The sequence below is a fragment of the Calliopsis andreniformis genome, chromosome 12 (genome assembly GCF_051401765.1).
Source record: "Calliopsis andreniformis isolate RMS-2024a chromosome 12, iyCalAndr_principal, whole genome shotgun sequence".
Classification (NCBI taxonomy): Eukaryota; Metazoa; Arthropoda; class Insecta; order Hymenoptera; family Andrenidae; genus Calliopsis; species Calliopsis andreniformis.
The window spans coordinates 904,968-931,315 of NC_135073.1; the positions used below are offsets into that span (position 1 = coordinate 904,968).

General features: G+C 36.7%; 3 protein-coding genes across 5 annotated transcripts in view; 2 read left to right on the forward strand and 1 right to left on the reverse strand.

The window, feature by feature from the left end:
- The window catches only part of LOC143185772 (uncharacterized), a 54,758-nt gene that overhangs the window by 3,103 nt on the left and 25,307 nt on the right, over positions 1-26,348 (forward strand). The gene's annotated exons all lie outside the window — the stretch shown is intronic.
- LOC143185912 (uncharacterized) lies at positions 535-19,311 on the forward strand. Its single transcript, XM_076389240.1, has 3 exons — positions 535-1,029; positions 11,818-12,096; positions 19,114-19,311. Exons 2-3 carry the CDS (start codon positions 11,836-11,838, stop codon positions 19,309-19,311), a joined length of 459 nt encoding a protein of 152 aa, XP_076245355.1. The 5' UTR covers positions 535-1,029; positions 11,818-11,835.
- Positions 19,323-20,690, reverse strand: LOC143185913 (uncharacterized). Its single transcript, XM_076389241.1, has 2 exons — positions 20,660-20,690; positions 19,323-20,008 (listed from the first exon to the last, which is right to left on the reverse strand). Exons 1-2 carry the CDS (start codon positions 20,688-20,690, stop codon positions 19,323-19,325), a joined length of 717 nt encoding a protein of 238 aa, XP_076245356.1.

Here is a 26,348-nt window from a genome sequence, read left to right on the forward strand (position 1 = left end):
TACTTGTACTATTATTTGTGAATCATACTTCAGGCATTAAAAACTAAAACAAATAAGGTAATTGGATGTACAGTTCAGCGGCTTGTCCTAATTTTGGTTATTTCACTCTGGTTATTTCTTAAAAAAGCAATCTCAATTTATCATTAAAATGAGAAATTAATTGGAGTGATTGGGAAAGTAATGTATTTTCTGCTATTTTTCCTAAAAAAGCGATATAATAAGAATTTTTTAAGATTTTGCCTATACGTGCACATTCGTGGCAGCTAAGTTAAGGTAATTCGAAACCTTATTTAAAAGTGCTTGGAAAAATAAAATACAACACATTCTTTCGACTGGAATTACAATAACCAAAGTTACAGGCTTGGTATGAATATTTTATTATTATATCCCATGGGGCCGAAGGATTCGATTCAATACTTATCGGTGCAACTTTGGTACTGTTTCGATGAATTTACATGTTCTAAAGTGCTTAAATATTTAATTTCAAGAATTGTAAGTGAATTAGACGAAAAATATATATCTATTGTCATAAAGTAAACAAAATTTTTTAATTTTATGTTGTTAGAAAAAAAAGCAACAAGATTCGTTTCTCGTTTTAGTGACAGTTTTAGATAATGGTTTTCAAACACTGCAGCATAGTAGCCAAAATTGAGAAAAGTCGCTAAAATAAACATTTACTGCAAGTAATTCATTTCTTAATGTTCTATAGTTTCACTATTGTACCAACTAACAAATTTAACAATACATGGTTCGTAAATACATGTATGTAGCTTTTCATTTAGATTACGCAAATCGTTCGTCCCTTGCAAACCAGCATGTGCATAAAGTATTGAATATAAATTGCTTTGATATCATTATTTTATTTTAGGCCCTCAAAAGAATTTTCCGAATAATTTAGAATGCTTGCCTTCAGAAACAAAAGAAGGTAAAAAAGAGTACTGTGCAAATCATCATCGTAGTGAATCTGTTGACAGTGATATCATTGTACTGCATAGCGAACAAGAAAACGATGTAGAACATGTAAATGAGGTAAATAACAAACCTTTAGACAACTTTGCTTATTTGGTACTATGATGATACTATCTCCATAACTCCATAACAAATCTACCACTGCCCCAACAGTCACTTAAACATCCTTTCCTACAAATACAATTTCTGACCTGACCTAATTATCCCCAGGTCTAAGGCAGGGTCTGTAGTAGCCTTGCTGATGACTGACGAGTTCACTAGCACATCCAGGACGAAAACGCTGCTCCTTCATCTTCCAATTTTTTTCACAACCCTACATTAAGACTAACAAATATTACAAATAAAGTTTTTAATGTTTATGTCGGATATGTTAACTTGTAAGATTATACTGTCTTACGATGCGTCTAGATTACATATTCGCTGCTTTTGCGAACACGGTCGCTCGCAAGTTTGCCTGGGCCCGTTCTTGAGCACTTAACTTTCATGAGTGAGTAGAGACTCGGACATCACGAGCATCACGGCATTAGAAACCTATTCATCGTGTTCGCGACATTTGCATGTATGAAGAGTTCTCAGATGATCCCGTAATTCCAGAAGCTAGATTTACGTTCTACAATCAAGATATGAAGACATGTCTAGGAAGTGACCAGTATTTCTTTTGTACTGAAATAACTTTGTTTAGAAAGAAGGAGAGAGAATGAGATTTGAATTTGCAGATTGCAAATAATACGAAACAAAGTAATTTTCTCTTCTCAGGTTTCTCGAAAACAGACTCTTGCAGTTGTATATAAATTAGTTTGATTCAATATATTATCTATATGTACATTAGCTCAGCCTAAGCGCACACTTACTGACAATCGGAGACCGACAGTTTTGTTTTGTCTAAGCCCAGGCGCACACGACCGACAATTTCGTCAGTCTAACTTAGCGATGCTGAAGTATCTCCAAAGTGAGCGCGAGCGGCCGACAATATCTGGAATCGCTCGCGAACGGTTTCAAGGCCGATTTCAAAGCAGAGTAGGAAGCTGTTAAAACTATTCTAAAACCGTTCCTCAAGGAGTGGGGGAGCCGCTCGAGAGCGATTTCGGGCATTGCTGGCTGCTCGCAGGCACTAGTCTACCTAAAGGTCGACTACAGCCTTGTCAGAATTTTATATAGAGGGTGTCCCACACAAGGTGGCGGAGCCGTTAAGGGGAGATTCTTGGGATGATTCTAAACAACCTTTTCCTTTGCAAAAATGTTCTCTGAAGTTTTGTTAACGAGTTATTAACGAAAAACATCGACCAATCAGAGAGCGCCTATAGCGGACGAACGGTCGTCCAGTGACAGGATGACAGGACTGACACAAGCTACGCGTAGCGTTCACTACTTACTGTGGTCGAGTCTTGTACAAAAAACTCAAGATCTCTACGTTATTGCCCAAATTCTCTTAAACTATTAGATGGAAAATTACAAAAAAATCAGGAACACGTTAGCTATCGCGACACATATTATGGATCTTTCTTAAATTAATTATCTAAGTTGTAAAAAATAAAAAACGAGGAGACAGAATTTAAAAATGCCGATGTCGTATTGTAGCAATACCTGATTTATGATCATAATAATTCAGTACATAAATATCACCAATACCATTATGTAACATTTTTTTCACACTTTTTATCTTAATACGCCATAGCAAAAAAATAAAAAGAATGTTTTCGTAGTTCGTACGAATTGTACATTATTTTACTGTGTATCAAAACATTAAAAATTGTACAAAAATACTTATTTCATAAGGAATGAACGAAAATTGGATGTATTAGTTGCTACAATCGGTAAAAACTACGGCAACACCGGTTTCTACTTTTTAATTATGAGGGGCCTCAACAAAAAATGTTTAAATAAATTGAGGTTAGTAATATGACTCCCTCATTCGAAAGTAAAAGTAAAACTTACCTATGCGAAGAGGAATTCACCTGCTGCTTGAGCACTTACTCCACTGAGTCACTGTGCCGATCCTGGTCGTTGGGTGATGATGCCCGATAGCGTAAAGCACAGAGTCTGCTGATCGCAGGTATACTATTCCACAGGAAGCCACCTTGCATTATGATACTTCGCGGTCACTAACACTGATCACTTCACCAAACGAACACTTGACCTTTTGACGACAGACAATCGCAAAACGCACCGAATTAAAAACCCCACGGTCGTGGATTATTTTGAAACGTTTTGTGGGGCGATGTTCGCAGTGTCGTGGCATTCGGTAAATAAAAACAAGGGTTACACAGTTCGGCGGCGAAATTACGATCGATACCAAATACTCGAATTTGATTTTTTAGTTGACACCAACGAGTTTGGGTCTTCCTTGGTTACTTTATTTAGTGGAGGTGGTAGTCTCTTCTTCAGGTCGAAAAAGTCGCAAAAAAATTCATGGGAGAACGCAAAGGCATATCAGATTAGTGTAGGAGACCGTAACGAGTGTCTCGCAGATGTGACTGTTTATGATCACTGGTATTGCCCTGCAAGTTCGAAGGAGCCATTGGTGCCTGAGACTGAAGGCCGCAAAGGTTGTGTCACGCTTACCGTTGAAGTCCTTTCGATGCATGTGGACGAATGAAATATGGAATTGCGTATCAAGTTAAAAAATGTGAAAAAAATGTTACATAATGGTATTGGTGATATTTATGTACTGAATTATTATGATCATAAATCAGGTATTGCTACAATACGACATCGGCATTTTTAAATTCTTTCTCCTCGTTTTTTATTTTTTACAACTTGGATAATTAATTTAAGAAAGATCCATAATATGTGTCGCGATAGCTAACGTGTTCCTGATTTTATCGCAATTTTCCATCTAATAGTTTAAGAGAATTTGGGCAATAATGTAGAGATCTTGAGTTTCTTGTACAAGACTCGAGCACAGCGAGTAGTAAACGCTACGCGTAGCTTGTGCTTCCAGTGTCCCGTCACTGAACGGCTGCCCGTCCGCTATAGGCGCTCTCTAATTGGTCAATGTTTTTCGTTAATAACTCGTTAACAAAGCTTCAGAGAACATTTTTGCAAAGGAAAAGGTTGTTTAGAATCATCCCAAGAATCTCCCCTTAACGGCTCCGCCACCTTGTATGGGACACCCTGTATATCACTTTATTTCTTATCCATTAAATACAAAAAGAAGGATTGTTCAGTCTGTAATTGGCCTTTAGACCGACACAATTGTCGATTCCGATAATCGGTAGATGTGACTTAAGCTTAAAATAATATTAATTTTACTAAGTGATTGCAAATACCATTCTTTGTCTGTTTGCTTTGAAGATATATTTAAGAGGGTAGAGTAGTCACGTAATTTTTCGAGATTGATAGGTCGGAATCTGCCGTTACAGTTTACAGCAAATCCATTACCTTCAGACACGTAGCTGTTAATTAAAGGAAAGATGAAAGCACTCTATGATTCAGAATTGAGGACGTGACTTAGAAAATTTCCCCGTCCACTCTGTATAGTATTACACGAGCCACGTGTATGTGAGCACGACGAATCGACAGTTGAGAAAAGTCGAGAGAGAAGGCAGATGTGAATCTTACTCTTTCGTTCTTGAAACGCTGAGATTCAACTGTTCAAGTTGTCGGCAAGCGACATGAGCCACACACGATCGTTTCAATTGCCCAAATATTTTCATTTTTCGATTTCGACTACATTATTAGATTGTACCGTAAATAATAGAAAGGATTAAGAAAGTATGCGCAATTGTAGCTCACTATACAGTAAAAATGTAAATATGTATGTAAACTGGAAGTCATCTTAAGTCTAGTTGGCAAGGATTAAATAAAATAAAAACTATGATCCGCAGCTACCCTAGTGATTGTTTTGAGGATACTACTAACTTCTGAACATACAACATGATGTGGCAGGACATGCGATACAACCAGAAAGAGGATGATTCTACTTACATATAAAAATAAACCGAAAACAAAGAATACAATCCTTTTTATACGGTACTTAGTTTTCAGGATAATTAAATTTGAAGATTTGTCTAGTGCATGTACAACTCATTATTTGCAGGCTTCATATATGTTTAGCGATCATTGTTTTCGTTTTATTTTTACATATAGACGCCTTTTGCGGTTGTACCATGTGTCCTACTATGACCTGTATGTAGATTAGTTTTAACTGTTAATGAAAAATACACACAGGCACGAGATATTCCACAAAATGTCATCGTTCAATTTCTCGATTCGTTCTACAAAATTTTCTACAACCTTCTGAGGATCACACCAAAAACTCCTTCGAATTGTAAATTGGAAAGTGAAAATATTTGGACTTTTGATAAGATCACGCGTGATTCGTACTGCTTGTCCGCAACGTGGCCAACGTTTCAGTTTCAAGAGCAAAAGAGTAAGGTTCCCTTTATATTCGAAACTCTTTTGACTTTCCGAAGTTGTCCGTAGTGGCCCGAAGTACCAAGCTCATGTATCCGCAACTCATGTGGTGGTGTGTGCAGCAGGGTTGCCATCCATACTCCTTACCTTTCCGTCCCTCGCCTAGCTGTGCTGCGGAGCCTGCCTTCGGTTGACCTACTCCTCTCACTGGGGAGCAGGTAGGGAACCTAACGGGTGTTCTTTTGTGCTACGCGACCCTACGGACGGCTTTAGCTTGCATAAGTATACAGTTCTTTCGGAACACCCGCTAGCATGCCCCACGCAGCACGCATCAGCGTCAATGAGTGGAGTGGGGCAACCGGAGGCAGGTTCCGCAGCACAGCTTGGCGAGGGACGGAAAGGTAAGGGGAGTCGAAAGACTCTCGGATGGCAACGCTGGTGTGCAGTGGAGAGGGAAATTTTCAATAACTGATGTCACCAATTTGGTAAATCAGATATGTCAGGGCGGTGACATTACCGATAAAATTAGGCAAAAACAGAGGTTTACGGGAATACGCTTTTCATCCTTATATTGACAAATTTTGAGCTGGGAAGGGGCTCATTCCATAGAGGAAGGTTCAATCGAGTGCGCTGTGGTCATGATTTAGTTAGATTCTGCTGATGTTCAGTAACATGATTGTTCAAAGTAAAGCAAAAATCGATAATTCACAGCCATGAAATCAAAGTATTTTGAGGTAATTTAGAGATTGTTCTAAGCGAGATCATGACCAGAGCGCACTCGATTAAACCTTCCTCTAGCAAATTAACTTTTTGCCAGTTCATAATCTTTTAATATAAGGACGAAAAGTATAATGCCGTCTCAGCAGTGCTTTTTGCCAGGTTAGGGATAAAACAAAGTAAAGAAGTAATAGGTTTAGTTCAGCTGGTACACACTAGGTTGCAAGCCCATGATGACCAGATTTGGCACGCGAGTCATTGAGAATTTGCCCCTGCACTATACACACTATCATAGGTACCGCATGTATCGTCCATGTCTCGTAAAATGTTGTTCGAGGGACATTATTGAGGCTCGAACAGTAGGTGAACTCGGCGTTTCAGGCCGCTTTGGACCTTAGAGTCTATATGCTATATGTAGATACGGTTTTAAATAACTTCCTCTAGGCAATGATAAAATCATCAATATGACGTCACACACGGGCATGATGTATAAGCTATGCTAGTAAAACATATCTGCAATTTTGAAAGAATGACACGCCGATGTTCCGAACATGTTAAACTATTTCACTATTCAACATTAATGAGAATGTGAAAATGTTTAACTTCCAGAAAACATATTGAATGGATTAAATATGAAATATGCATACTTTGGAAATTATAATTTCGCAAAATGTATTTAAAGTTTAATTGAGATGTTGATAATGTTCAATCTGTAATTATTTTCTTATAATTTATTTTAGTTTAAAGATGTAATAAGAACAATACATAAATGGCTGAAGAAAAAGTCGTTATTTGTAATTACTGATTACAAAATAAAATAGTTTCTTACCATTATTAATAATTATTTCAAAGCTAGATCCACGCAAGTTGCTCGTAGCTTCACGTGAATCGCGAGGGTTGATAGTGTCTCAATGTCTGATGCCGTATCAGTCATTTTGAATGATTATCTTTTTCCCAGTGTGGCGTCACACTTGAGCAATTATGTTTCCATAGCCGTGCTCGTCGATTTTCTGTACGTACACTATATACATACATGCTGTGTTTAGTAGTATATATGATCCTTGCTTCGGGTAGCTTCGAAAAGCTTGAAACACTTAGGTTCAAGGTCCAAGTCAACAGACAGCGACACAATCCACACGCAATCTTTTGAATGTTACAGATATTTTCACTTTCTGACTCAGAAGAAGGCTCTTCGATTAGATCCCCAAAAATTTGTATGAAATTTTAAAGGATGAGTACAAAGATCAAATAATGACATTCTGTGTAATATCTCATACCAATACATATTTTTTATTAGTAATTAAATTAAAACAAGAAAAGGGGCGATTCTACATGTAACAAACCGAAAATAAAAAATGCAATTTTTTTAATAAGATGCTTAGTTTCTGAGAAAATTAAATTTAAAGATTCATCTGGTATGCGTACGGAAAAAAAGCAGTGCCAACGTCACAATAAGTACTGATAATACATTTTTTAGGAATTGGCGTATCCCTCACAGAAGAATTTATCCTGTCCATCTACACGAATCCCCTCAGTTTTTAGGTATTACTTCACATACTGAGCATTTTGATGTTCAAGCTTTTTATGCCACGACTGAAGACTGTCTTTGATGGCAATGAATGCCTCAATTCCTTTTCTTCTTTAGATGCTTTGAACTGCATCTCGCACAGTTTGTTCGTGCGCAATACCGCTACAACCACAACCCCATCCTTTTCAAACTGGCATCCTCTGGAAGTTAATATCTGAAGCAGCTCTTTATCTAACGCAGACCCAGCTGAAAAAAGGCTGTATCTTAGGTTAGGTATAAGTAAAACTCGCGCAAGGTACTTCTCGATCCATTGACTTCTATCAAAAGTCAAAATGTTAATATCTCCTTTGCTTAGGGCTTGCACTAACTTATCCCTCTTGGCAACAATTACCGTGCTTCTACCTACTACCTTGCTTCTTGCACTTGAAACATAAATCAGAGCTGCCCTTTTTTGAAGTACAAGTCTCTCTCTGCGAGATATTATCTATTCTAGTGTACCGTGTCTTCTTCTTTGCCAGTTTCATGGCCGCAAAAGCCCCATTTATGTCTTTTTTCTGAGTCACGAGCCTAGTTTCCTCGACTAAAAGTCTCACCACTAAGTTATCCAATCTCCGTTCATCCTTAAGGATGGACTCCCAGGTGTAAAAAGCAAAGTACACTTAGAACACACGTCGCTGGGTACCCACTACTATGTATATCAACTGCTGTCGGAAGAGGTTGTAATACTGGGCGGTGAATTTCAACTACTGTCGCACGAACGAGTCGGAGACAACAGGACTCCCCAATCACTCTGAGTAACGCCTTTTATAACTAAGCGTAGGCAAACCAGGCAGTGACTAGCGCAGGGTGGACGGGTTGACCGTTTTGTTCCCCGGAGCGATGATTTTGATTACTGGGGGTACCATTTCGGCAAAATGGCCAACACGGCTGTGACGAAATGGTTGTAACCGGCGGGTAGTGTCATCAAAATTTTTGTCATCATCATAGGATCCCCAACGGATAGGATCACCTATTATCTGCAGGCGATACGCGAGGTCCTTTAGCTTCGCAATATGCGATACCATGCTGTCTGTAGGCTCCTTAGTCAGTTGACACCACTTTTGTTCAAGCATGTGGATGCTTGTCCCAAACTTCTGCTCGTACAGACCATGTAGTGCTTCTCACATGTTTTAGCGCATGTGCAATTCATTATACATACCAACTGAGAGTCTGCCCCGGTCATAGCAATTATTTTTTGAACAACATTATTCGCCTGTATAAATAAATTTCGTTGAGAATCTGTAATGTCCTGGTTGTGTGGTTCAGGTCTGTTGAATTCACCGTTCACCACTTACATAACTTTCTTTTCTCTCAACAAAACAGATACTTGAAATTTCCATTGCAATCAATTTTCTATTTCCTTGAGTTTGATAATTCTCATTACTTTGGATTCCATTCTTGGTTACTTTCTCTTTCGCATATGCGGCCGGGTTAACCTCAAAGATAACTCGCGAAGACAGGCCTTCTTTATTTAAGAACATCCTTTTACATAAAGAAAATTTTAAGTGAACGTTGTCTCAGTCCATAACCTGTTGGAAATTGAATAAATTGCACTGAGACACCTTGTATAATAGAAAAAAATTTATTTGCTTCACTTAACGAGACGAAGGAGAGAAGGAGAGAAGAACGAAAGAAGAGAGAAAAAGTACAAAAAAACGGAAACAGGCAGAGCTGTCCCCACCAAGTTACTTATAAAACAAAATCTTTAGCGCATTTTATAAACGGATTCGTGAAACAACATTCACAACATAAATGATTACAAATTTTATAATGATATTTACATGTACCAATACTATTTAGTCCGGAGTTACTAGTAATTAAAGCTCAAAAATTTATTCGCAAATTATGACTTAACAGTTTTATTCGATAAAAAATGATTCGTTAATTACGAATAACTGTGTACTGTTATCCGTTATTCAAGAATAAACTTTATGAATTTATTCATCTTTTATCCTTTATTCTCAATAAGATATGCCCAACTCTACCTTGTAGTTAGCAGTTCATGACATTCTCAGGGAAGGCTGTTGTATATCTGCGGATGATAATTATTTTCTAATAACGATAGGTAGATTTGAAGCACAGTATCGAAAGAACTTTTTTCATAATTTAAATTGCCTGTAACATTGTTTCACTAATACTATAAGTTTTTAATACAAATTTTTGTTTACAAATTCATATGTAATTCAGATATTTGAATTTTTATAAGCAACTTTAAAAAATAGAACTGTACTAATTGTTGTGAAGATGTTACTTGTATTACTTGTTACAGAGCTAAATTGTTTATTGTTAATTTCGAACACTTATATGCAACTCTAATTTTCGGTAAAACCTACATGCATACAATATGCATGTACACATACACGCGATATGTATTCATTGTAGAGAAGACTTCAAATATATTTATTATACATATACGTATTTATAAATGAAGATCCATATTTTAAAAAAATATAGTATTTATGAAATAACTTTAAGTGCAATAATTTAAATATTTAAAGAAAAAGAGAAAATTAATTTTCCATGCTAGATATCGAGAACACAGAAACTGTCACTTACAATTAGAAAGAAACTATTACCTGCGGTAATCCAACCGTCTTCCTTAAAAAATCTAATATCTTCTAAACATATGTATATAGATTTGTATTAATTATTTATAAAAAATTCGTATTGGTATAAGATATTCTATAGAATGTTATCATTTGATCTTCACACTCGTCCCGTAAAATGTCATAAAAATCTCTGAGAGTTTCATCGAAAAATCCCCTTCTATCTAACATAAGTCGGAAAGTGGAAGTATAAGTGCAATCGTGATGGTCGTGTGGCTCGTATCGCTTGCCGGCGACTTGAACTTGAAGAATTGAATACAGCGTTTTAAGACTGAGAGAGTAAGGCTAACATTCGCCTTCTCTCTCAACTTTCCGAAGCTATCCAAAGTGGTCTGAGGGGCCGAACTCACTTACACACGGTTCGTGCAGTAGTTATGTAGTAGAGGGGGAATCACAGTGCTGCTTCATTTCGCATTCATTAAACAGCTAGTCGTATTACCGACACGGAAAGAGCTACTACAGATCTCTTGTGGCTCCTGCGGTAGCGTCACTACAGCCTCTCACCGCTAAACGCAGCACTTTCAGGATTTCCAATTAAGCCATCCTGTATATCTTCATTCTTTCATGACGCATGCGCAATATGCGCATTACGCTCAAGGTAGACGTAAGAAGGATGGAACTATATATATAAACATGTACTTTCCCACATATATCTCTATTCTTCCATATTACCTACAGCACGTAGATGCACAATTGAGAACTTCGCTCGGGTCTGGAGTCTGGAAGCGAACCTCTATCGTAACTGGTAATCGATTCGGCTTCGTTTGCTCTTGTCACGTCGAAAATTGATGTAACAAATATAGAAATAAATTGGAGTCAAAACGTTGTAGAATATATTCTTTTATCTGACACTTACACAATGCTTAAAGTATAACGTCGAATTTTAAAATATGAATTAATCGAACTCGACCGAATAACTGACTGCTTGCTGTCACGAATTTTATCGTTGTTTTAATGGCAATGATCACTGCTGCGATTCAATCAGCTGTCGTTTGCCGCGCACTCGATGCGATCGATATTTTAAGACAGTTTGCCTGATTACATGTGGATTTTACTAAATTTTTAATTGCTTATAAATAATTAACGAGGCCCTAAACATCAAATCATCAGTCTTGATTTTCGGCTTATTTGGACTTCTAGAATCGCATCTTAAAATTTCTCCCACTTGTAGCCGAATACCTCGTATAATTCTACAGTTCTTGATTGTTAATTTTGCCATATTATATTGGAAATATTTGAAAAAAAAAGGAAAGTTACTCGAATTAGATCTATTAGGTTAATAGCTTTGTTAGGTCTGCCGTGTTTGAGTAGGCACATAAACAACTTTGCGAACGGGTATTTTTGCAATGTTCACTGATCCAGAGCTATAGGTTCACCCCCTAAAGCCGTGACTATTGATATTTTTACATCCTGTACATGCGAGTAAAAACTTACTTGTTAATCACATAGCCAAGGGAAAAATGACATTTATTTAAGGAAAAGTTATGGTTATGTATAACTGTAAACCAAATTTAAAAACTAATATTTTTGAAAAGAAAATTGAATTTATATTATCATTATAACAATCAAATAAAAATTGTATAAAAATTAATTTAATATTAGGTCGATCAAGGAAAACCAATGATTCGAATTACTGCAGAAAAGAATCCGCCAATGCATACTCCAAATAATTTGGACAAAAAAAATGCAGAAGAAACAGCAAAGAAACCAGCACTATTTCTAACAATTACAATACCATCAAACGAAGAGGAAGTCAGGTGTATGTCGTCTACAGAATCTAATTCACCACTTTCCTCTAGCGCACATACTTCAGGTGGAAATTCTCCGCAGCTGAGAAAAATGCATCGGGAATTATCTATCACTAAAGATTTTAAACGACAGGTTAACATTTTTTTCTTTTGTAATTAAATAATAGGTATTGCTGTGAGTAACTTACAGAAAAGAGTGACAATTGGACGTCTATTATTTGAATAAAATTAGGTTTAATAAGTCCAATGAGTATAAACAAATTTCAGATCTTGATTAGAGAAGTGAAAATTTCATATGATAGCGTTTCATCATCAATAAATTATCAATTAAACAATTAGTATATATGTGTACATATCCTCCAAAGTTTAATATTATATTAACTCACTCTGTATTATGTAACAACTTTCCCCGTGTTAGGACACGTTCTTACAAGTGTGCTCGATTTCTTCATTTGTTGCTTCTGTTATTTTTTTATTATTATTATAATATATATATTAGCTTTTATTACTAACCTTTTTGTTCAAAACTTGACGGATTTTGACAGCTTCCTAGGTGTGTAGCCGAAGCCACCTAGCGGCAAAAATATGAAGGCCAAAAGCCACCGAGCGGCAAAAATGTAAAAGCTTGGATAAAGTATCCCCATCCAACGAAACTAAGCATGTTAAATTCACAGACTTCTATACAGGGTGTCCCTAACAAAGTGCGGGAGCCATTAAACAGGCATTTCTGGGATGATTTAACCAACGTTTTCCTTTGCAAAAATGTCCTCTGAAGCTTTGTTAATGAGTTACTAACAAAAAATATCGACTAATCACAGAGTGTGGACAGCGAGCGCTCGATCGACCAGTGTCGATGCACAAGCTACACGAAGCATTTACTCTTGCTGTGCTCGAGCCTTGTACACGAAATTAAAGATCTCTACGCTATTGCCCAATTTCTTTTAAACTATTGAATGAAAAATTATGAAAGAAATTAATGACACGTTAATTATCGCGAAACAAATTATGAAATTTTATCAGATTTTTAAATTAATTACCCAAGTTTCAAAAAGTAAAAAACGAGAGAGAAAAATTGGAAAATATCGATTTTGTATTGTAGCAATACCGGACTAATAATCATATTAATTCAGCAGATAAATATCATTAATACTATTGTTTACAATTTTTTTCACATTTTTCAATTAGATGCAACACTGTAAAAAAAAATAAAAAGCAATGTTTCCCTAGTTTCTACGGACTCTACACTATTGTTATGAGTATTAAAACATTAGAAATCGTATAAAAATGTTTGTTTACTAAGATAATATAAAACTTACTCACAAAATGCAATATGTTGCAAAATCTAATCCGTAAAAACTACATAACCAACGATTTTAATTACTTTAACTATGGCACACTAAACCAAAAAATTGGCCAAAAGATTCTAGATAAGAGAATAAGTAGACATGCAATTGTCATCGTTGAAACGCACCCATTCTGAGAAAAATTCACTTGTTGCTTGAACACTTGCTCCACTCGGTCACGCTGTCGATCAGGGATAAAGCAGTGGTAGCGTAGGACCTATTGATCGCAGATATACGGCATCACAGAAATACACCTTACGTTTATAACACTCCGCGGTCACTAATACTGATCACTTTATTAAAAGAGTACTTGACCTCCTAATCACCTGTAACTACGGAAGGTACTGAATTAAAAACACCACAATCGTGAATTATTTCGGAAGGAGGTCGTTCCTACGTTTAAAAACTATGTGGCCTTGAAATATGACGGTCGGTTCGGGTACTTTTCACAGTACATCAATTCCGCGGCTCCCGCGTTGCCTCAGCACTCCGCGGCAAAAGAAAAGAAGATGTTATACTCTTCGGTGGCGGAAATCATGGTGGATATTAACGATTGTATTCCCATTCTTTAGTTACTTCGATATCAGAGTTCTGCGGCCGGCATGCATTTTATTACGGTGTACATATAGTGACCATCCAATGTCCGTTTAAACCATCATACAAATTTTGTTACGTTTTGAAATAATTTAATGTAACAAAGTTGAAAAAATAGGTTGATATTAGCTGAAATATTATGAAGGGAAAAAACGTGAATCACATCTTCCTCGCAGGAAGGATAAGAAAATAATATGGAAAAATAATATATTTAAAATATATATTTAAACGGTAAAACCTAACAAAGATTTTACCATTGTACCGAATTTAATTTTCAAGTAGTCAATAAGGGAAATTTTTGATTTTATGTGTACCTAAACAAACGCATTACAAACAGACGCTGAATGTAATAGATTCATGTAATCTTTAATAGACGATTTACGATCGTTCGACTACATATTCGAAAAATTCGAAGGCAACATTTAACCACCAAAAGCAGTCCATAATGTGTAATAACTGTTTATCGTTAACTTTCTTTAAGATTTTGAACATGGATTACTTTCTTGTCTCCTTCAGCTTGGTTAGGCGGTGCAGAAAAAGTCAGGAGCCAGGTTATCCCTCTCTCTCCCACGCATTTGGGCCGAATACTATCATAGATCGTACCAATTAACTTTCAATCAAATTCTATCACATTTGTTCAGTCTTTTACCTGTGTATGATAGAGTTTCTACACTGGAGTCGAGGGTAGAAAGTGAAGTGGGAAAAGTTTCACCAAGAATAATTGCACGCCTACTTACCTACCATCCAATAAAGTAATAAAGGATACAATCGAATGAGGGTGTCATACTATTAACTTCAATTTATTTAAACATTTTTGCCTTTGGTTCGTTATAATTGAAAAAAAGAAACCGATGTTTTCGTACCTTTTACCGATCACAGCAATTAACCCTTTGCACTCGAGGCCTTTTTCGCTTCAAAGAGGCCGGGCGTCGCGTCGGCGCCGCTCGAGTGCAAAAGATTAATATATCCTATTTTCAATTGTAGCCAAATATTTCAACTAATACGTACCTATTTCTTCAACTTTGTTACATTAAAATATTTAAAAACGTAACGAAATTCGTATCATGGTTTAAGGAGACATCGGATGGTCACTATATGTGCACCGTAATTAAATACATGTCGGCCGCAGGACTCTGATATTGAAGTAACTAAAGAATGGGAATGCAGTTGACGTATTTTCCCCTCATCGACGAGTTTGTCTGTGCAAGACATCCGTTGATCAAATGTGTAACGTCGAGAAATTTTCCCCAATTTGTATTTTTACGACGGGAACTGCCATATTTCCGCAGTTCCAATGCATCGAAAGATCTGTAGGTGTGATCGCAACGCGGACCTCGCAGCCTTCTGTCTCGAGTACCGATGGCTCCTTGGAACTTGCAGGGCAATACTAATGAACATAAAGGACCACATCTGCGATATATTCATTATCATCTCCGATACTAATCGGATATGCCTTTGCTTTCCTCGATGAATTTATCTATGATTTTTCTTGACCTGAAGGAGAGACTATCACCTCCACGAAAAGAGTCTGATTGAAAAAAACCATCCCTTGATCATGAAAAACGATAAATCAAATTTGAGTATTGAAGAAATGACATTCCGAAGAAGTCGCACCTAGAACAATGCGAGCGCAGGAGGAAAGAGACTTCGGAAAAAATCGTTAGTATCGATCATGATTTCTGCCACCGAAGGGTACAACTTCTTTTCTTTTGTCGCGGAATGCCGAGGCAACGCGGAAGCCGCGGAACTGATATACCACGAAAAGTATCCGGACTATCACATTTCAGGGCCACAATGTTTCTAAACGTAGGAACGATCTCTTTCTGAAATAATTCACGACCGTGGTGTTTTTAATTCAGTACGTTCCACGGTTTTCAGTAGTTAGGAGGTCAAGTACTCTTTTAATAAAGTGATCAGTATTAGTGTCCGCGGAGTGTTATAAACGTAAGGTGTATTTCCATTACTACCACTGCTTTATCCCTGAACGACCGGAATCGACAGCGTGACCGAGTGGAGCAAGTGTTTAAGCAACAAGTGAATTTTTCTCAGATTGGGTGAGTTTCAACAATGACAATTGCATGTCTACTTATTCTCTTACCTAGAATCTTTTGGCCAATTTTTTGGTTTAGTGCGCCATAGTTAAGGTAATTAAAATCGCTGGTTACGTAGTTTTTGCAGATTAGATTTTGCAACATATGGCATTTTGTGAGTAAGCTTTACATTATCTTAGTAAACAAACATTTTTATATGATTTCTAACGTTTTAATACGCATAACAATAGTGTAGAATTCATAGGCACTACGGAATCATTGCTTTTTATTTTTTTATTGTGGTGTATCAAATTGAAAAATGTGAAAAAAATTGTAAACAATAGTATTAATGATATTTATCTGCTAAATTAATATGGTTATTATTCTGGTATTGCTATAATACAAAATCGGTATTTTTCATGTAGGGATGGAGGGGGATTCTTCGAAGAAAATTACACTTGTAGATTATTAGACTAATCAAAAAGAATATATATTATATTAGGACATATAATCGGTTACGGAAGAAACAGTTAGACGCAACGTGATACGGGTTTGAATTCTTTTTCTAACACTTGTTTTCGACCTTTGTTTCCGTGATCGTTGAAAAATTTCAATGCTTTTGTCGTCGATGAGCTACGGTTCTTATTCTCACTCGCCTGAAGGTGTTGTCAATTGCACCCAATCAAGACATCTTTTTCGGAAAATATCCGCCTTTAGGAGAGAGTGGAGTGAGGGAACAGAGAGACTGAGGGGGTACACCTGCTCGGATTCCCGTCGGTTACTTAAAGCCCTATCTGGGGTGCATATGTCTCATGGCTGCTCCCTGGCCATTCCGACCCGCTTAACGAACCCCGACAAAAGCGCATATCTTCGGCAATAAAACGATCAACGCGTAAACCGTTTCCAAATTCTTAAATTCGTCAGAAGTCATGTTTTCCTCATACATAAATCGACATCTGCCCCTTAACTGGTCTTCACATCTCTGTCGCAGCCCAGGTTTCCCGTTATCTCTATAAGATTGCCTACATTCAATTTTTTTCTCTCGTTTTTTATTTTTTACAAGTTGGGTAATTAATTTAAAAATCTAACAAAATTCCATAATATGTGTCTCGATAACTAACGTGTCCCTGATTTTTTTCATAACTTTCCATCTAATAGTTTAAGAGAAATTGGGCAATAACGTAGAGATCTTGAGTATCTTGTACAAAACTTAAGCACGGCGAGTAGTAAACGCTACGCGTAGCTTGTGTCCTGTCGTCCTGTCACTGGACGGCTGTTCGTCCGCTATATGTTCTCTCTGATTGGTCGATGTTTTTCGTTAATAACTTGTTAACAAAACTTCAGAGAACATTTTTGCAAAGGAAAAGGTTATTTAGAATCACTCCAGGAATCTCTCCTTAACGACTCCGCCACTTTGTGTGGGACACCCTGTAGACGTCTGTGATTAAATTATTCCTGGACGTAAGATTAATATCTCGATATCTCAGCTTCTTTTATCCTAATTTACATATGTGAGGGCTCATTTTACGTGCACAGTGATACTTAACAATGTGGCAATCGTTAAAATCGATTACACACTACGTCAAAAGAATAAATCGCTATCAAAGTTTTTCAACGTTTTGGTTGCAAAAAAGACACCGCCAGCGTCACGCGCCACTCAACTACTTGGCACGAGACGCTGCCGCGTCTCCTAATGTACATGGTACGTATGTACAAGGGTGAGACACCTAAAAGAGGCCACTTAAGTAACTCGCTTGTTTTGAACAATAGAAAAAAGAGTGTTAGACAAAAATTGCTTGATTTTGAGGGGCACATAATGTGACGTCAATAATTTTTTTAAATGGAGGCATAGAGAGATATAAAGGTCAAACTTGTCTTTTAAAATGTAATGATTTTTCGTTCTCAGTCTCATAGAGCGTCTCGAGACGAATACAGTGACCTATAATACAAGGTCGACTGTAATAAAAAATTGTTTCGAGACAATTCTTTTTATATACTCCGTCATGTTTTCTCTGCTTGTTGGTATCTTGTAATCGTTCATGCGTATCACTAAATGTAAATAAACATTGAATTATACGTAGCATTCTCTGTGCTAACTATTAATTTGAATTTATGCATTGATGAAAATACATGTTTAGTGAAATGCATTATACGAAAGCGGAAAAAATCGATCTGATTTTCATACATGATGAATGTCGTCAAATTATGAAAGAACCAGTGCGTTTGTATGCAGATTGATTTCCCTATTATGTTCATATTAAAATAGACGAGATAAATTCAAACTAATTAGTAAGTACAAATAATGCTATGTGCGATTCAATGTTTATTTACATTGATCGTAGATGATACGCATGAACGATTATAAGAACGATATCAATAAGATACCAACAAGTAGAGAAAAGATGAAGGAGCATATAAAAATTGCCTTGAAACAATTTTTTATTACAGTTGACCTTGTATTATAAATCATTGTATTCGTCTCGAATATTTTGAATGAAAAATCAAACCATCCCAGTTTAAAAGACAGGTTTGACCTTTATATCCTCTGTATGCTTTCACTTATAACAAAATTATTGATCTCACATTATGTGGCCCCTCAAAATCAAGCAATTTTTGTCTGACACATTTCCTTCTTTGTTCAAAGCAAGTGAGTTATTCAGGTGGCTTGTTTTAGGTGCCTCACCTTTGTACATATTTACATATTTAATATAAACACCAATACAAAAATTTTATCATTTATTTGCAAATCTGATTTACTTGGAATTCCAAATTACAAAATATAGTCCTATATTTAATTTAACACATAAAGTAGTATAAGATACAAAAAAGAAAAAATATATACAAGTAAAAAGGATTAACTCATAAAATTACAAATTTAAATTTCATGATCTCTAATTCAATATATTTAACATGAAATTTGTTGATCAATATATAAACGTAATAAGTTATCTAACATTCTGAAATTAGTTTATGCTTATTGAATTATTTAAACCTAATTTGCTCTTATATATTCTAGAACTTCTACTATTATTTATACACACTGGTAATAAGAAAGATGGATATCATACATTGATGTTTTAATGTTAAATTTAATCAGTAATCTAATCACTAATTTAATCAGTTCAGGCAATACTTAAAGTGAAACAATTCTATTTAAATCATTTTTTTCATTATTCTGTACAGCAATCACTAAGTGAGGAACCACCAATTCTGACATCAAGAACGCACAGGCAAGATTCTAAATGGAACAAGGTCAGACGAGCTTTTCTGACAAATTCTACTTTTAGTGTCTCATTAAGTCCTATCAGAGTCGCTTCCAGACAAATATTTCTTCAAGATGGTAAATTAAAAATACTACCATTTATTATTTTTTACCATTAACCACAGAACTTTTATTGTTTATTTATATTTTTAATAGTAAAGATACATTTATCTAAATGTTTCAAAAATGTTTTATATTTCTTACTATATATCGCTGTGACTTCTGCTGTTGTTGCTGTATGGTATTGCAATGTTTCTTGTCGTAATGCTTCAATTTTATTTAGTCTAACTTGCACACTTTTATGTGCATCATTCAATATTTGCTTTGCAGTCTCTGTGTTTTCTTCAATACATTTATCTAATCTTTGAGGATTATTACACTTGCGACAAAGTGCAACTAAAGTTTTTGCACGATCAATGCAAATTAGCACATCTCGTTCCAATATTTTGAGAGTCTGTTTAATCTTTTCTATTTTTGGCACTATGTCACATTGTGCATTAGTGAAAGCTTGTCGTACTTGATAGTTAAGAGATAATGCACATTTTCGTTTTAAAGAAGCAGCTGAAGGATCTAAAATGGACAGTTTATCTAATCGTTCTTTAACACTATGAGAAAATTCTTGCAACTGTGCCTCTTTTTTATTTTTCAGAACTTCTACATCATTTTTACAGCGATTCAAAATAAATTTTGATTCAGCTTCAATATTTTTCAAAATAGATTTTGCATGATTTGTTATATCCTCATACACTTGTTCATAAGTTTCAATAGATTTTGTTTTACACTGAAGACAAAAAATGTATAATATTTTAAATAATCCTAATCACCAAATAAAGAAAGAAGAGGAATCACGGAACAGATAAATTAAATTTTATAAATAATTGTTTACTTTCGGCTCAGGCTTTGGGAACAGTGGCTTGCAACATAGTTCTTCATGGGTAGGCTTTGGACATTTAGCAAGTTTATCCTGATATTCTTTACATTTCGGTGAAATTAGATTTTTAACGTTTTGAAATTTTTTATTTGCTACTTTACTGCAATTAGATTTACATGAAAAACATGTAAAAATATTAGTGTGTAATTTTCGAGTTACAGGTATTCTGCACTGCAAAAAGTTTTGCAATTTTGAAATAAACATGCCAAATCCATAACACGGATAAGAACTAATTGGTTAATGATTTTTTGTGACAAAAGAATTCCGATAATTATAGTTCTTAAAACTCAAAGTGATGTGAAGTTTGAAGTAAAATATTCACAATTTACGGAAATAGATTAAGGCTGGGTTCTATTCTTCTTATAGCCTTTCATTAAAATGGGACGCTATTAGCAAGGTTACTGTGATGACATCATGTTCGCAGTACTTGCAGTAAAAAACGGAATGCAGCCCTAGTTTGAAAATATTCTCCATTAATATATATGTATGTACATATGTACATATTATGTTCTATTTATTATCTGATAAATTATTACTGTTTTTTAATTTATGTTTGAAATCGATCATTATTGGATTATTGTGTACATTACATACAGTGCGTTCGCGTCACGCTCATAGAAACTCTGAATGTGACAATTTTCACAGCACTGTCAGCAATATCCGAACGCACCCAAAGTTAATGTTGCTTAGCGATGTCACTTAAGTTTAGGTATGAAAAGAAATAAAATAACATTTATTAGTCATTTCTAGTTTATTAAAATGATTCATTTAAGGGGTGAGAGTAATCACGTGACTTTTTCAGATTGAGAGGTAATGCAATGCTTTTTTTCATACATGTATAAAACCACGATGTAAGAAGAAGAGGTGGACCGACTGTGCACCCGTATGAAGATAGTTCACACTAGTAACCAAATTCAATAAAACATGGGTCAAAAAATTGCTCTTTTCTTGCCCATTATTACTTTATAATTAATTTTAATTGTTCACTCTTATTTTTTGAGAAATTTCCGAAAAACTGTCATGCCGTTTCAACTGCATTAAGTTGGTGACATTCACTAGTCTAATATTTTTCATCTATTCAAAAAATTGCTCTATCTCATTGCAGAATGGCTTAAAAAATTGCTCTTTCCTTGCCCGTTTTTTAAGCTACTCTACAGTGAGATAGAGTAATACTTTGGAAACTTGTATAATTGTAAACTTGTATGTACTGCGTACTGCCAACTCAACGCAGTTGTAATTGCAAGATCATTTTTTCGAAAGTTTTAAAAAATTACAAGTGAGCGATTAAAAGTAATTACACGGTAGGAAGGAGCAAATAAAGAGCAATTGTTTAAGTCACTGTCCAATGTGGTGGAGCAAGTTTTTGAGTTTTCATGTGAATGCGAACGTACGATCCGTATTAATGTTACTGAAGATATGCGCATGTGCACTTGGAAGTTACTAGATTTCAGTTTCATATTTTTATTTATAACATTTGTTGTTTCTTGACCTAATTGTTGCTCATTAAAGGTTGAGCAATTAATTCTGAACAAAGAGCAATTTTTTAGTAGCTTGTGTAGTTTATTTTGTACATTATTTTAGAAGTTTCGCGATATTGAATGATCGTTGCCAACCCATAAAAGTCCCTAGATGCCCAAAAAAGTTTTTTGGAAATATTTCGAAAACTAAAGGTGAGCAATTAAAAGTAATTGTTGAGCAATTATGGGCAATTAAAGAGTAATTTTTTGACCTATGTTTTATTGAATTTGGTTACTAGTGTGAATTAACTTCACATGGGTCGACTATGCTACCCCTATCACAATGAAAGGCTAATGAAGCCAACATCAGAATACAAATATATATATTTGTCTCTTTTCGTTATTTCTCTAGCGCATGCGCATTACGCTTGTTACGAGACGGGAGGCGAGCAGCGCGAGAGACCGTCGAGAGTAGGAATATTTCCAAAGGATATGATAGTTGATGTGTTAGTTGGTACAACGAACGAAACTGATGCGAAATCAGTTAGCCGTTGGGATTATTGTAGACGAGGATGAACTTAATGTAAAATCAGGGAGCCTTTGAGGATAGATGTGCTTGCGGACGAAACTGATCTGTGATCAGTGAGCCGCAAGAGTGTGAGTTTTGTGAACGTACCTGATGCGAAATTAGGGAGTCACTAGGACCAGTTTCACAGATAAACTCAAAATAAATTGAGGTGCTGTTAAGGAGGTTGGCGAGTTCAGACGAACCTGATGTAAAATAAAAATACTGTAAGGAGGTTGGATAATGTACAAACAAACCTGGTGTTACAGGTAGCTGTAGGAAGCAGACGAAACTAATGTAAAATCAGTTAGCTGCAGGATGGGTTAGCTTCCGTGGACGAACTCGAATAAATCGAGGAGCCACTAGGTTGAATACAGTTTTCTTTAAAAGTAGGGATATGCGGACGAATCTGATGTAAAATCACAGAGCCGCAGGAAATGTTAGTAAGCCTCGTAACCTTTTAAATTATTAATTGATACAACTTGAGCGGCTAAGCTGTATCGTGGTGCATCTGTCAACTTCGAACGGGATCGCTTAAGGTAATTATAGGGTTGAAAGTAATCTAAGCAAATTACTATAAATACTTGAATATATTCTAAAATCAGTCTTTACGTACAAGTATACAATGTAGTGTTGTCGCATAAAAGTGTGTGATTTTAATGCACGGTTTTAACGCACTGGCGATGCGGGGACTTACAGAGTGGCCGTAGGAATTGCCAGAGAGAATTTATGCCCACTCGCGGATTCTATTAGATTAAACGTAGATTTGAAAGGGAACTTTAACCCGATCTACCTGAATAGCGACCAACTCTGACGAACTTGACTATCAACGTGACGGTACTGTTCTGAACCCGTTAAGGCTAAAATCTCTGGGTTATATAGGCCGAAAAATGAGTGAGGGTTCGTTAGAAATTTCCATGTAAGGAAATTTCTCACGGTCGATTCAGCGTCGTGGTTACTACCCAGCTGCTCGGAGTCCCGCTTCCATTAAGATAACGGAAAACAAAAGTGCTAGGGAAAGTTCTCTTAATAGACAGAGACTCGAATATTTGGGAGAGTAATCGGAAAATATTCTCCGTACGTAACACGTTCAAGCGAACATAAAAGAGAGGAAGTTATATATTTCTTATATATCTCCATCCTTCTACCTTGGCTTCAGCACACAGTTCCGATGCCCTGTGTAATATTATACATATGTACTATTTTTTTGTCTCATGTCTTTAGGTACAGTAGGTACAATTTATCTATTACTTATAATACTAACGATGGTTAGAGTACACAAGGGTTACATTTATAGTTAGTTGAACGACAGCTAGGTTATGACTAGATGATTATGCTGTTTCTAGTTATAAATATGTTAATTTATTATATAATTCCGTGTATGCAATGGATCTTGTCTCGTATTATTCGGAGACTGCCAAAACTATAGGTGGCTATAACCTCCGAGCGATTTTATATCTTCGTGAAACAATTAATCCTTGCTTAAACTGTCTAGGCATCGCTAAGTCTTTCTTTATCTCGGTTATATCAGTCGCTACCCTTGAAAAAATATTCTTCAGGAGCGGTCTTAATAGCTGCTAGACTGGGAACGGCCTTTAGGGCTTGTTGACAGGCGATTCGTCTACTTACGACTAGTATGAAACATAGTCTTAAAGAAGCATTACCTACTACATTTGCTACAACGGTCGCTACTTCTAGGGAGCGGTCTCTATCTCACTGTATGAGTATTTCAGCCGCCTCTCAGATCTTCCTGCTTGTTTCGTTGAGTGGAGGTGATTCGTCCCTGGGAGCTGCTGCGCCCCCCTACCGGAAATTCTTGATAGGTTGTAGTGCTGGGGTAACCTTCCTGAATTTGAATTATAGATTGTAATGACGATTAGCGTTTGGGGAAAATTTTCAAAAAACCCCAATTGAAAGAAGGCGACATGCCAAATCAGATCAACAATTCAGCCATAGCGTGCATTAGCATGCATTGGGGAGAAATCAGCATGCAGTGCACCGAGTAATGACTCTCAAAACGAGTAATGACAGAGTGTGAAGAGAGTGAAGAGATAATGAAGGTCATATAGAGAGGGAAAAATATAAAAGAAGTGAAGAGATGATGGTCAGGATGACGGAGAGGAACAGGATAGCGAGGGATGGAGGGGGGTGGGGGTGGGGGGTCTTGAGGCAAGCATGAGGCTAGTGCGGCCCGGGTAGCGGAAGACTCAGTGTTTAGAAAGCTTTCCAAGTATGAGACGTGCAATAGTGAGTTTTAAGAGTAATTTGGGTTTCTTTTCCTGAGAGCTGACACGCAATGCAAAGGATTAAGAGGAAACAGCGCTTTGGCGCGGTACGGGATCTTGTTTTTGTCGAACAATCCGGTGAGTTTGACGAGCGGGTTAGGGTGTTCCGAGACATCGTAATTTGCAGCTAATCTCCTAATGTAGAATAAGACCTTCTCCGAGTTGAGTTCATCATGAAGTGTTTTAGTGGGATAGTCAGGACTTCTGTTGGTTAGTATGCGTAGCAACCTGTTTTCGGTTTGTTGCAGCTTGATTAGTGAGGTCTGGGGTGCAACCATCCAGACGTGAGAACCGTATGTAAGGACTGGTCTAATACATGACTTATATAGGATGAATCTTAGATATTTGGTTAAGTAAAACTGGGAGCTGAGCATACGGTGGAGAGCTCCAGCCGCAGCTCTGGAACGAACAGCAGGGGACCAGTTCAGCTTGGAGTCGAGGATTACTTCGAGGTACTTGACCTCGTTGGACCAGGGAATGAAGGAGTCGCGGAGCTGTAGTAAGTTGATTGGGGAGGAGTCGTGTCGTCTCGTAAAGAGAATGGCCTGGGTTTTTTTTGGGTTTACTGTGAGTTTCCAGTTATGAAAGTAGTTTGCAACTAAGTTAAAGTGAGATTGCAGTTTTCGAATAGCAAGGGCTTTGGACCAGGATGAGGTAAGGAGGGAAGTGTCATCTGCGTATAGTGCTAACTGGATGTTGGGATTGTTTGGAATGTCGTTTATGTACAGGTTGAATAGGCAAGGCCCAAGGATGGAACCTTGTGGTACGCCGGCGCCGATGAAAATCGGTTCCGCCTGTCGGTTGTTGACTGTGGCTGCGATACGCCTGGATGTGAGGTAAGATTTGATTAGTAGGATGATCTGTGGGTGAAAACCAAATTTAGAGAGTTTGTATAGGAGTGCGGAGTGTCATACAGTGTCGAAAGCCTGAGTTAGATCAAGTAATACCATAGCAGGGAATCGGTTAAGATTTATCTCAGGTGACATAATCTGTGAGATTCTGATAAGTTGTTGAGTAGTGGAATGACCCTGCTGAAAGCAAACCTGTGCATTGATTATATTGTGATCTTTTAGATGTTGGTTTATGCGTGCAAGTATGACCTTTTCAAAGAGCTTAGCTAGGATTGAAAGTAGACTTTTATCGGGCGGTTGCTGGAGGAGTTATTTTTTGGCTTCCCAGGCTTTGGGATTGGGATCACATTAGCCAGTTTTCACGAGTTTGGGAAGTAACAGTTGAAAGTACATGCTCTAAATATGTAGTATATCTGGGTGATTATCTTTTTGGCTGCTTTTTTAGCATAAGGGCAGAGATTTTGTCTGGTCCAGGGGACTTTTTGTTGCGAAGTCGTGATATGTAATGAGCAATTTGCCTGGGAGAACACTCGTGGAGCAGAAATTGCGATAGTTGATACGTGTTAAGTTGTTCAAGGAAGTCATTAACCTCACGGGTAAATATTGCTGGTCGGCTTTGAACGTCATTGTGCATGTTGACAAAGTGGGACGTAAAGGTAGTAGCTTTGTCCTCATCGAACATACTAACAGTGTTGTTGTGGTGGATGACTGGGTAAGTAGTTTTGGAATCGTTAAGATTTTGTAATTTGCCCAAAAGGAGGGGTCAGCCTTTCGGAGGCTTTAGTATTTTTCTTTTTTCGGTTTTTGTATTCATCTATTTTAATTCCTTTGAGTCTGTGCTGAGTGGCACTGGATAAATACTTAGACAGCTCTTTGTAGTAAGGAACACCTGTTCTCTGGTAGGATTTGCGGATTCGTCTTCTCCAGACAATGAGTGATAGGAGCATAGGATCTCTTGTTAGTCGGGATGCCGAGTCAGATTGGACGTATGATGTGGATTTTTTGAAAGATAAGCGTAGGAATCTTTCTAATGTGTGGATTTCTTTGTCAATATCAGTTAGGTTACT